Below are 12,738 nucleotides of genomic sequence, written 5' to 3'. Positions count from 1 at the left end.
GCTGTGTAGCCATGGGGGCAGCCATTCAAGCACAGGATACACAGTAGATAACAGATAAGTACTACTATAGTTTATATAAACAAGCTGCTGTGTAGCCATGGGGGCAGCCATTCAAGCACAGGGTACACAGTAGATAACAGATAAGTACTACTATAGTTTATATAAACAAGCTGCTGTGTAGCCATGGGGGCAGCCATTCAAGCACAGGATACACAGTAGATAACAGATAAGTACTACTATAGTTTATATAAACAAGCTGCTGTGTAGCCCTGGGGGCAGCCATAAACTATAGTAGTACTTATCTGTTATCTACTGTGTATCCTGTGCTTGAATGGCTGCCCCCATGGCTACACAGCAGAGTACCATGGAAAGATCTTCTTCCATCTTCTTTTTTCTTCAAATTTCCCCACATGTGCAGTAGAACGAAATAGTAGAACGAAATAGCTGACTTTTTAGTTAAAGTACGGCTTTTCGTTCTACTGTTCGTTCTAGAGGGTCGCTCCGTGGTGCTCACTGGTATAACCAGGTCCGGACTGAGAATTAAAATAGGCCCTGGCATTTCAGGTACACAGAGGCCCAATCAGCCCACATAGTGGCCCAAACAGCCCCCACCAGCCCACTAAATAGTGACTTTCTATGGGACCTTACAGCAGCCCCTCTGGCATTTGCCAGAATCCACAGATTGCCAGTCTGGGCCTGGGTATAACCCTAGGCCGGTGTAGTTTTCTGCTGATAGGAGCACCGGTTTCAGTTAAGTCAATACAATCACTTGGGGGTGCCTAACATTTGGCACCCCAAGTGCAAACAGCCTTTCCTTCTCCTTTAAAAACTCTTATTTTTTGGAATTACTGTTCCTTTAACTAGCCATGTTCCTGGTGACACCATTAAAGTTCAATGCCTAAATATACAACAAGGTGTGTGTGGGAAGTAATAAGGCCCATCCTGCCTGTGAGGCCCTGGTCTCTAAGACACTGCAGGTTGGGCCAGTAACTTGGAGAAAATATATATATTGTCAGGTGAAAAATCCAGACAAAATCACATGTATTTGCCTCAGGGGGCTGAACATGTCCCACACACGACTGTGTGTCATTAGTGACAGATCTATTCTTCCTTACTATTATCCTGCTGTATATACTTACATGTACTACTTACTCACTCTGGCTGCCTCTCTACTTGAATGTTTATTATTTTGCTGAGGGCTTCTTTCTTTCAACTGTCCTCCAACTGCCAATCTGATTTGGCCCTCTCCTTCACCAAGATGGCCGCCAACTTCCTTTCCCTTGAGTCCTGCAGCCAATCACATTGCAGATACCAAGAACATGGCTGCTGCTACTTGTGTGAGATTTCAGTGTCACAACCCAGGGAAAAGTATCACAGAGATGCACCTTACTGCTAAGGACGGCTTCTTCATACTTTCTACTAATCCTGCAGCTAACAGGTACAAAAAGATACACAGTAACAATCTCACCTTATAACACCTTCTTATCAATTCCTTCTGCACCTGCGACTTGGCCAAAGTCCATTGCCGTGCGTTCATTCCTCCAGCATGTATATAGGAATGTACAACATATAACATGGGGCTGCCAAGATAAACACTGTCCTACATATGCTGAAGGTGGGGGTTGCCATAGAGTCCCTCTGGATAGATTTCTAGGTGTAGCGCAAGTCCCACAACTCCCATTCATTTTAACTGAAAGATTTTCAACATACTGGTAAAGGCAGGGTCACAATGGGCTTGATGGTTACCAGGAAAAAACCTGGTGGGCCACAGCCCTCGTAGCTCCCTTTGCACCAACCCACTCCATCCCTCCCAACATTGGAAAAATGCAAAGAAGGTCGAAAACCTCAATTTATAGCCACACCCCCTAATTACCATGTCCATTTATAAAAAATTGCCAGGTTATGAAAGTTTGAGGAGTTTTAGAGCCATTGTTTTATGTATTATAACAGTTTTGCTAGTGAAGGTGAAATTGCCCTTTAAGCTGTGAGTCTCAATTCTCCCAAGAGACCTGCTTATTTTAATAGTTACAATTGTATCTTTAACATTTTTTTTATCTTAAATTGTTACAAATGAATGTAAGTGCAGGCACTAAGTAGTGATGTGTGGGCCGACCCGATACCCAAGGGACCCGCAGGTCGGGGCGAGTTCAGGTCGCGGTTTGCGGGTCACAGGAGCAACCTCACCCGCACCCGACCTGAACCAGGTCGCACACCTTACACTGCCGGTTTCCGACATCCGGTTATATAGGAGTGCACCTGTCCCTACCGCAGGTCTATAAATTGAGGCCGGAATTCGGGTGTGGGCAGGAGCGACTACTTTATCCGCAACCCGCCGACCACCATTAAACAGGAAGTGCTGTTACTGCAAACGTGCAAAAGTGACATCATCAGAAGTGGATGGAGACAGAAAAAAAGTTTTGTAAAATTTTAAAAGGAGTAAAATATAGACAATATAACATAAGATAAGAAATAAAGATGAGACCCACAGCCCTCAGACCCAGAAACCCGCATCTATACCTGCACCTAAAAATCCTAACCTCATCCTGCTGGGTACCTGCTTTTTTTGCGGGTAACTGGCTAGGGTTGCCACCTGTTTGGATTTGATCTGGACAGCCGGGTTGGCTGTCCGGGTCAAAACTGCCTGCCTGGTTTTCCTAATTTGGAAAACCTGGCAGGATTTCCTAACATTGATGTGGAGATTGGCCAATTGCCAACTGCCATGTCATAGCCCCGCCCGTGCAACTTCACAGTCCCTCCCATAACATCATCATCCCACCCCTGTGATGTAATTGACCTGCCCAGAGCTCTCAAACAGCTCAGTTATCAGTTATCATGCCAGTGTCCCCCCTCTGCCAAGCAAACTGCCCTAATCTGCCCTATTCCTTGCCCCCTTTACCTCACCACCCTGTTACCAAGGGTAACTTTTGCTTTAAAAGATGGCAGTCCTACAAGCCATTGGTCTGTCTTTGGAAGGACATTGACACTTAAGGGCAGAGACAGACATGGAGAGCCGGGGAGATTTAGTCGCCTGGCGACTAATCGCCTCTTCTTCGGGCAACTAATCTCCCTGAAAAGTGATCTAAATCGCCGGCGGGATGGCACTCGGAGCGATTCATAGCGCTTAATGTAAAAAATAAAACAGCTTCTTCTGCCAATGTCCATTGGCTTATACATATATTAAGGGCTATTTAGAGCACAACTTAAATCAACACACTAAACGGTTAATTTTAACATGCATTTGCATTTGGATATTAATTGCCTTCAGTCTGAGCCCCCTTGTTCCGCGGGTACCCCTGCGACTGCGGGGTCTGCTTCCTCTATAGTTTGCCAAGATGCACCCAAAAGTACATTGTGATAAGCTGACATTTCTGTAACTACAGCTGCATAGTTAAAAAAAAAGAATTTTTGAATAAGGTAAAAAATAAAATATTTAGATTTTATTCAGTTTTTTAACATAACACACACAGGACAGAACTCAAAAGAACGTGTCCCCCTGGATAAGGCTTTGTAGTAAGAATCTGCAAAGGACATGATTCCCAGAAGCCTCTTCTCTCAATAGTAGAAATCTGTACAGGGCAGAACTCCCATAATCCTCTTTGTTGGGAATAGCTTCCTGCAAAGAACCCAAAATGGCGCAACTGGTAAAATGGTGTTTCGGAGGCACCCTATTTATCTGTTTAGGAGTAGCTTATTTTTCTAGATGCACAAACACCGGGTCCAGGTCACATATTAATAATCCAAAGAAAACAGGGTTCGGATCTGGAAAAATAAAACATTTAAGAAACAAATTATCTGCAGGAAATTGTTTTGATAGTTTATTTGGCGAATGATGAAGGATGCTCATGTTGATTTGGTCATAAATGCAGAGATATCGTTGTGTAAAGGACAAGATTGACTGTTCAAGTCAAGCGAACAATGACACATTAACATTAGTGATGGGTGAATCTGTCGCGTTTCGATTCGCCGAAAAATTCTGCGAAATGCATTGAAGTCAATTGGAGTAAGAATAGTTTTGACGCGCAACAAGTTCTATGTGCAATTTTAACGCGAAACATCGAATGTTGCATCGAATTTTCCACTGTGAATTTTCACCACAGTTTCACGAAAACATTCGCGGGTGGCTAAATGCTGAAATTGCCCGCGAATCCATGCCTGGCGAATAAATTTGGCCATCACTAATGAACATGAGAGATTTCGGAAGACAGATTATTCGGCATAACCTGAATGTATATACAGATACCAGCCGGGAAAGTCAGGAACATCATCCATTGTGACTATACTAGCCACTATCTGTACCATCAGATTACCTGAGCATGGACTGATAAAGGGCCAGATTCAACTGGATAGGGGAAGCATATTTCTTAATTCTAGATTTTCCCAAGCTTTCTATTGAGCTCTGATGAGATAAACAATAAGGGCAATCTGTGGATTTTGGCAAGTGCCAGTAAGATGCCATAGACAGTCACTATTTAGTAAGCTGATGGAGGGCTGTTTGTGGCCCTCTGTGGAGCACATTTTGAATCCTAGTACTGGTCAGGGATAATTTACCTGGACCTTGGATGAAGAGCAAGAGTATTAAAGGTCTTTTAGTACTTATTCAGACAGAACTTCCATCTGTGATCCAGTTGTGCTCTGCATCTCGCTCTGGAGCCACTGCTCCCTGAATTTTGAATATGAATGTTGTGCAAGTTAGGTGCGGTAGGAGGGACACCTACATGCCTCAATCATCATGAATACAGCAGTGCCAAACACAGGCAGCAATGGATTTCTCATGGAAAAGAAGGTCTTTGAACATGACAATCTATGTACAGGGCAGGGTGCAAAAAACACAAAAATATTGAAAATGCAACCTTTCCCCCACTTTTTAACCTTCCCAGCACATAGTAAATGAATATGTGTCCCAAACTGAATCTATCTCATTATTGCATGGGTTTAAACTTTCAAACCAGTTCAGTCGAAACAATGACCACTATTTCTGTACTAAAGTTGTTTTGACATGTCTTCTGAAAAGGCACAAAATGTATCTAACAAATCGAAACTCAGGCAATTGAACATGAGCATTTTAAAGATTTCAGTAGTCAAATTAGGGTTTGGATTTGATTGGGTATTTGGATGAATCTTTTGTGGCGATTTGGTATTTGGTAGAATTCAAAAATGTTGGGTTTGGCGCATCCTTAATTTAAAATTGTATGGGCAGCTTTAGCCTTTGATTAGGTTTAAAACCAATAATATGTAATACTAATACCAAAGATTTTTGTACACAACCACCAACTTACCATGAATTCTTAGAATTTGGTGAGGCGTGGGTTGAAGAGGCAGCCAAAAAGCCCATTTATCATCTGAACAGCACAGAGCACAATCTGGATACAGCTTGAAGCCAGGATTGTAGAAAAGAAAATGACATTAAATTCAACCACACCAGTTGGTTCGACACACCGATCCCAGCCGTTTCTGTTGAAGAGGTAACTCCTTTCGAAACTGAGGAGAAAGTGGGAAAAAAGAGGTAAATATGAGTGGAAGGCTACTATAACACATAGATTGAATTTCTGGCATTGTTTGTTTATAGTCTATAGCTGTGGTCAACAAACTATGGTATTGGGCCACCTAGGGTTCTTGAAGCAGTGGCACATGGGCTCAGAGTGAAGGCCAGTTAGGGTGAGAACTAGGGACAAATGGCAATTGTTCTGCTAGATACATGGAAAACCCAACTTTAGGGTGAGTTACGCTGGCCGTAGACGCAAAGATTATCCTGCACAAAATCGAAGGCTTGTCCGATTTTTGGTCCGTGTGTAGATAACAGTAATAAATCTGCATGTGTTGTCCATCTGACGATATGAATGGGTGACTGTCACTGTCGATTCGTGAGACATAACTTTCATACGATTGCTGTCATGGCCAGAACATCGTCTGATTTGTTTTTTTACTACTATTATTTAATTTGAACGATTAATGGAAACGAGGCTAAAATGTGGATTTCTATGGCCATCTCAAGTGTAAGATTCTGGGTGAATATGTATTTTTTGTCTTAACGCTATGACTAAGTGACCAATACACCAATATTATCCTATATCTGTAATAATTTCATGAGCTTAGGTAGGTATTTACCAAACATTGGACCTTCCAGGGCAGTCCTGGCCAAAGAATAGACATTCAAATTGGGCTTGAACTGAAAAAGTTCAAGCAACCCACTACAGTCGCCTGGAAACCCCAAATGTTAAATTTTTTGTTTTTGCGCTGCCCAACGCGAAAGAAGAACATTCATCAAAATAAATATCTGATTGGTTGATTTGTAAATGAGCTCTCAGGGAATCTGTAATCCCACTGGGCAGAAAACACTTACTTCAGAAACTCCAGAGGCAATTTGAAAGGAATTGTCCATTGAACCCGTCCGTTTATAAACAGGTACATACAGCGAGGACCATTGACCAGACCCAGCGCTGAGACAACAAGACCATAGAGTGCGCCACACACTCCCACGGCTGAGATTATGATAGAGAGGAACATCTGAGGAAAGAAAGGAATGATGGACACTGTAAGTGAGCATATAGATAAGAGGCAGTGTGAGCATGTGAGGCAGATAAAATATACAATTCATATGCATACAGGGTTCACCATTCAGGATCCTGTAGGACATTCCCTACATAGAAGGCAGCCTGCCTCGGTTTGAGCTGCTGAATGTACAGCTAAACATATGCAACAATGGTGCCCAGATATGTATGCATGAACGTGATCCCAAATACTAAAGGCAATACTATGCCTCCTTGAGTAGTGGCAAGACTGTAACCACATTGCACTTATCGATTATGAAGAGAAGGGTACAGATGCCAGCTATGGAAGACAAAAGACATCCTTTTGGGTAGAAAAAAGAGAATATCCAAGCTCCAGTGCAGACCCTGCAGGGCTGTTGAATGCATAAAATGTATAAAGTGATATGAAGTCACATGAATACCTAGACTGGTACATAGGTTGTGGGTTTATTACTGATTACATGACCTTCGCTCAAGCAGATTTATAGCCAGATTGGGGCCTATATACACTATTATGTAAACACTGACTGCCTTACCCTAGAACGGCTGCTATATTTTCCGGGCTTTCCTAAGCAGTGGTTATAGATTGCAGCAATCAGGACCTATGGGGAAAAACAGAGCATCAGTATAAAATAACAATAACAGTCTAATGTCAAAACCATCTTTGGGGTCAAGGGCGTTTCTGGGGTTTTTGCTGCCTGAGGAGGCTTTTCAGATGCTGCCCCCCTCATACTCGGCAATTCCCTTTCCGAGCGTTGGAGGGGGTTGCATCGCTAGTGAAGAGAGTGCAATTGCTCTCAGCACTAGAAGAGATGAAAATTCTAATTTTTGAGCCCCAAGTAATCTGCAGGCAAAATAACTCATCTTGGATAACGTTTAATGTGAGAACACTGTTCCCATGGAATGATGATTATAGATACCAAATCTGACTGTAGACTGCTCACCAGGTTCAATACAGCAGGCATGGTCACTGGCAACAGTTAGGGGGGTTATTTATGAAAGTCCAAATGCCAAAAACTCAAAAAAATCTGAATTTATTATACCCCGAGGATGGAAAAAGTCAGAATCTGAAAATCCGGCATCTCAGACCTGCCGAGGTTGTATATAAGTCAATGGGAGAAGTCCCAAATATATCCTGATCTGCGCTGGGGTTCGTGCAATAATCTGAAGATTTTGTGTTTTTTTGAGCAAAAATCCGAAAAAATCTGAGATTTCTGGTGGAAAATCAGAAAAAATTTGTACGATTCGATTTTTTCACAATTTCTTCAAGTTTATGCCCGCAGATGACATTTTCAGAAAAATATATTAATAAATAAGGGGAAAAAACCCGTGCGGATTTGGACGGAGTATTATTGAGAAAATGATTCTGGATTTTGATAAATCAACCTCTTAATGTGACGTTCATACCCTGAACCCATCATTTGGTCAATAGGATGACTACTACTGTGGATTTTGTGTCATTGCAGAGGGGTGTTTGGTTGATTCTTCTATTTTATGTTGTAAATTGTTATAGTTTGTTCCAGAACCTGAGAGCAGCATAAATTCAGGTATGATTGTGGTCATCATCTGGGAAGGGACCCTTAGTTTCTCCACTCAACTGCTCAAGGAAAAAGTACGTTCAGTTGCAACTGAAGAGAAGCAGTAGACCTTTTATGTTGGCACTGCATCTGTTCTCTGTGGACAGTTGCAGGTTGAAAGTTTTTAGTTGGTTTTCAAGTAAAGCTGAATGGGATACACTAAATAAAATACAAAACAACTTTCCCAGCCCTAGTGTGCAGCTCAGTTATTACTCAATGTCACGACAACTGATGACAGCAGCATTATAATAACTTCTCCAACAGGTACATGGTACTGTAGATACTGTACATTAATGTCCCACATTTCTAAGGCAAAGTAGATAGAGCTTCACATGGGGCTTTCTATCCCTCTGGCATAGGTATAAGCTGGAGTAAGGACTGCATGAGGACAGAGGTACACTTCATGTACATGCAAAGACTACATTACTGATAAAATGAAGTCAGTAGCCCACGAGAGAAGGCCAGATACCACTAAAGAAGAACAGAGATCTGTTGTCACTTACCATAACTCCACTGCCCATGAAACCCCCAAGATAAAGAACTTCTGGGGTCATTCTCACATTTGGGTTATTGATGGCTTCCACGCTCCATCCCGGGAAGAACAATAGGATATTACAGATGATGCTGATGGCACAGAAGGGGTACAGGGACACCCCAATAAACTTGGAACAGTCCCGAACGCACCTGGGGAGGCAGGCCATTAAAAAGCCTTGGAAAGAATGAGATTGAAGAGAATCAGAATGGGAAGCAAGAAGGAAGCCAAAGTGTTTTCCAGGAACTGAGTGTAGGAATAACTGCCAGAAGAGAATGCAGAATGAGAGTGCCGCTGGCAAGAAGAGTGCAGATAAGACGACGAGGAAACAGCTGAGATTTCACCTGGTCACAGCTTCTTTCTTACTGAGTTATGAGTCACAACCAGGGACAGGGTGAAGTTTGAACTCGTCATCTTAGTAAACAAATGCACAGGTATGTATGTAGCCTAGATATCTAAATATGTGAAAGCCTTATATGGCCTTATTTCTCTCTATAACAGACACAAGTACTGCCTAATAGATGCAAACGTGCTCCCCTAAGGATCCATGCAGGGGGTGCTTTTTGCCTCTGCTTATTGTGCCAGATTAAATGTACAGGGCTTTCTTGCACGAGCATCATCTGAGGTTCAAGCTCTGCACCCAAAGGATACCACCACCCTGCTTATTATACAAGCAAGACTAATAGCAGAGGGTAATGGTGCAAAATACAGATGCAAAAGGTTTCCATTTGCCTAGGTTTTGATTGATTCTCTCATCTATATAAACTGCAAATCAGTGAAAGATTTGTTAAAGAAATGAGGTAGAAAGAAAAGGTGCTTGAGCAGAGGGGACAAGTGGACCTCAGAATTAGGAGAAACATATAGAAATGTACTTATGGATTATTATGTAAGAGAGAAGTAGAAGCATGGGTTGCCCAGCCCTCGGAGGGAATGCCTTATCAAGAAATCTCTCTGCGGAAGACTTTGCCCACTCTGAGCCGAGGCATCTATACATTGCCCCAATATAAGGAAACAACAATGCACATCTCAACAGGTGGGACACACAAGATGAGTGAGAAGATAGAGGGCTGCACACATGCAGAAAGAAGGGCAAGAAGGTAAGTAATGTCCAACGTCCTACGTTATAAAATATACAACATATTTAAAACCTTAAAGGTAAGATATTTATGGACAAGGAGCTGAGGGTACTTGTGGATAATAAGTACAAAGAAGAACGAATAAGCTGATAAAGGGAATGGAAAGTCTCAGCTATAAAAGGAAAGATTGGTGGCCAAGTTGGGGTGAGGTGCTTAAGGGGAGATATGATCACTACGTATAAATATAAATAAAGATCTTACAATAAATTCTATGTTCCTTTATTTATTTCAGAGGACACAAGGACATCCCTTGAGATTAGGAAAAAAGGAGGTTCTAGTTTAAGGTGCAAAGTATCACTATTATTCTTGCTATCCACCAGACTTCTTACCAAGCACAGCTGCTCTATGGGGCTCTGGGAAGTCACCCCAAAAATGATGTCACCATATCTGAAGCAGATCTTTTTGTGGCAGAGCCCAACGCTGTGTGTGTAGTTACGCCGATGTCCCACGATTAGGATCATGTTTGGGAAACAGTTGGAGGAGAGGGATACAGAATAAATCAAAGGGTGATCATTAAAAGATAATTAAACCTTTTGAATAAGTGAATGTAAAATTGATGAGGGGCTATTCTATGCACTTCTACAATGTACATTCATTATTTATTTATTTTGATTCCAAGATATTAAGGGATACATGTGCTGTTAATATGAATGAATTTTGTTACAACAGCGCCACCTGCTGGTCAGTTTCCCACCAGTCTGACCACCAAGTAGTCAAGGAAGTTGTCAGGAGAAAGAGGCTGATCTGATGTTCTTCTGCTTAGGAAAGATGTGAGAAAGGTTTCTATTTCTTTCCTAAGCAGAAGAACATCAGCCTCTTTCTTTCTCCTGACAACTTCCTTGACTACTTGCTGGTCAGACTGGTGGGAAACTGACCAGCAGGTGGCGCTGTTGTAACAAAATTCATTCATATTAACAGTACATATATCCTTTAATATCTTGGAATTAAAAAAAATAAATAATGAATGTACATTGCAAAGTTTCTTAGAATAGCAAAATAATCAATTTTAAATTCACTTATTTTAAAGGTTTTACTCATCCTTTAAGAAACCCAACTGTCTTAGTATTCTTCAAGTCAGACTCGTTTAGAATCTACAGCCTTGCCTTACTTAACCTGGAAATTTTCCTTAGGCCTTTTGGACCCTTTTTTTCCCTTCTAAAGGGAAACTCCACTCAATATGTCTGTCACTGGTTATTCACTGCACTGCTGGTCCTGACTACTCTTACCACTGATATAATGCAAAAGTAATCGTCCCTCCAGTCAAAACTCCAATTTCCACAATATCTCAAACTTCTATACAGCTCTCTTAATCACAGAAAATGCAAGTCATTGTGGGAATTAGAGTCCCGGCTGAAGCCAAGATGGCTGTTGCTATGTTGTTGAATGATTCATGTGGTCAGGACCAGCAATGCAGGGAGTAGAAACAGACCGGTTGCTTTCAATAGCCATTAGGTTGACGCATTCAGTGCATTTTTTTAGTACAGGTATGGGATGTGTTATCCAGAATGCTCGGGACCAGATCTTTTCTGTAATTTGGATCTTCATACCCTAAGTCTACTAGAAAATCATGTAAATATTAAATAAATCCAATAGGCTGATTTTGCTTCCAATAAGGATTAATTATATTTTAGTTGGGATCAAGTACAAGCTACTGTTTTATTATTACAGAGAAAAGGGAATTCATTGTTAAAAATTTGGATTATTTGGATAAAATGGAGTCTATGGTAGACTGGTAGTAAATCAGAGCTTTCTGGATAATGGGTTCCCGGAAAATGGATCCTATACCTGTATCCCTAATTTCAGTTACAATTGTAGCCTGTAGGTGGCAGTGTATTGTTATATAAACCCAGTCTGAGCTGTAGGGACAGTTAGAATAATTCAATGTGTGCGCCATGGCAATGTCAGTGTGACAGGTTTCTAACCCCCCGTTGCAAATAAATGGGGTTTGAGTCACTACATAACGCCGCCTGTCTTGTCATTTATATGGGCGAGGGAGATGTCTGAGTCACCTAATTTCACGCATCTTTTCTCACGTCAAGTCCCATCTTTGTATTTTATTTCTGGGATTTAAAGGGATACTGCCGTCGCTAATTTCCTCCCTTTGCAATAATAAATTTACTGGGATTTGAAATTCTGACTTTTATGAAATATGCGGTTTTGGATGCTCTGCAAATCTTTATTATCTCTGATTGTCGTGGTTACATTTTCCAGGTTTCTCCAGGCAGCAGTGCTCTAACTGTAAATGTGCCCAAGGTAATGGGTAATTATCCCTTCAGTTGCCTGGTGATACACTTGCCCTGATCCTGATTTTATTATGAGAAACATGTAAAGGCAAAAAAATAAAACCCCATTTTTATTTTCTTTAATGAAAAAGAAACCTATCTCCAATATACTTTAATTAGAAAATGTGCATCGTTGTTATAAGAATTAGCACCTGATGAAGGACATGTCTGTCCGAAACATGTTGTGTCTGAATAAAGTACACTGAATCTAATTTGGCTCTCCAGAGTGAACTTTGCTTTTACCTTGGATATTGAGTGGCTTGGACGGTGCCACTGACTCTGTCTGATAGAGCCTTGATGTCTTTGGAGTGAGGGACCACCCGACAATCAATAGAATTACTTGTGCACCGTTTTTATAAGAAACCTGACTGTATGCAGTGAAATTCTCCCTTCATTTACTGATGTGGATAGGAATTGTCAGACGGTCCCTAACTGCTCTGCAGGGAAACAATCATACTTATGAACAGCAGGGGGAGCCCCCGCCTTACTTCCCAGCCATGCAGAACTCAAGCAGCTTTGTTTGTTTCCCTGTAGAGCAGTCGGCGACTGTGTAGAGATTTGTATTGGATTTTATTTTTGCCTTTACATCCCCTTTACTGTTTCCAACTCCAGCTGCAGGGACAAAGCTCATGGAGCCAGATTTAAACAGATAAACTGGGATTCTATTTGGAGGATTATTTTGCT

The 12,738-nt window shown here is 41.5% G+C and overlaps 1 protein-coding gene across 1 annotated transcript; it reads right to left on the bottom strand.

Annotated features, from left to right (window-relative positions):
- Nucleotides 1-5,282: 5,282 nt before the first annotated feature.
- LOC108703456 (transmembrane 4 L6 family member 5) lies at nt 5,283-8,967 on the bottom strand. The gene is made up of 4 exons (XM_018239585.2): nt 8,608-8,967; nt 7,064-7,129; nt 6,341-6,504; nt 5,283-5,478 (listed from the first exon to the last, which is right to left on the bottom strand). The coding sequence occupies exons 1-4, from the start codon at nt 8,803-8,805 to the stop codon at nt 5,286-5,288; spliced, it is 621 nt and encodes a 206-aa protein (XP_018095074.1). The 5' UTR covers nt 8,806-8,967; the 3' UTR covers nt 5,283-5,285.
- Between the last annotated feature and the right edge of the window lie 3,771 nt (nt 8,968-12,738).

The sequence above is a fragment of the Xenopus laevis genome, chromosome 3S, assembly GCF_017654675.1.
Source record: "Xenopus laevis strain J_2021 chromosome 3S, Xenopus_laevis_v10.1, whole genome shotgun sequence".
In the NCBI taxonomy this organism is placed as follows: Eukaryota; Metazoa; Chordata; class Amphibia; order Anura; family Pipidae; genus Xenopus; species Xenopus laevis.
Note: the sequence above shows the minus strand (reverse complement) of the source record. Positions and strands in the feature narration are given on the sequence as shown.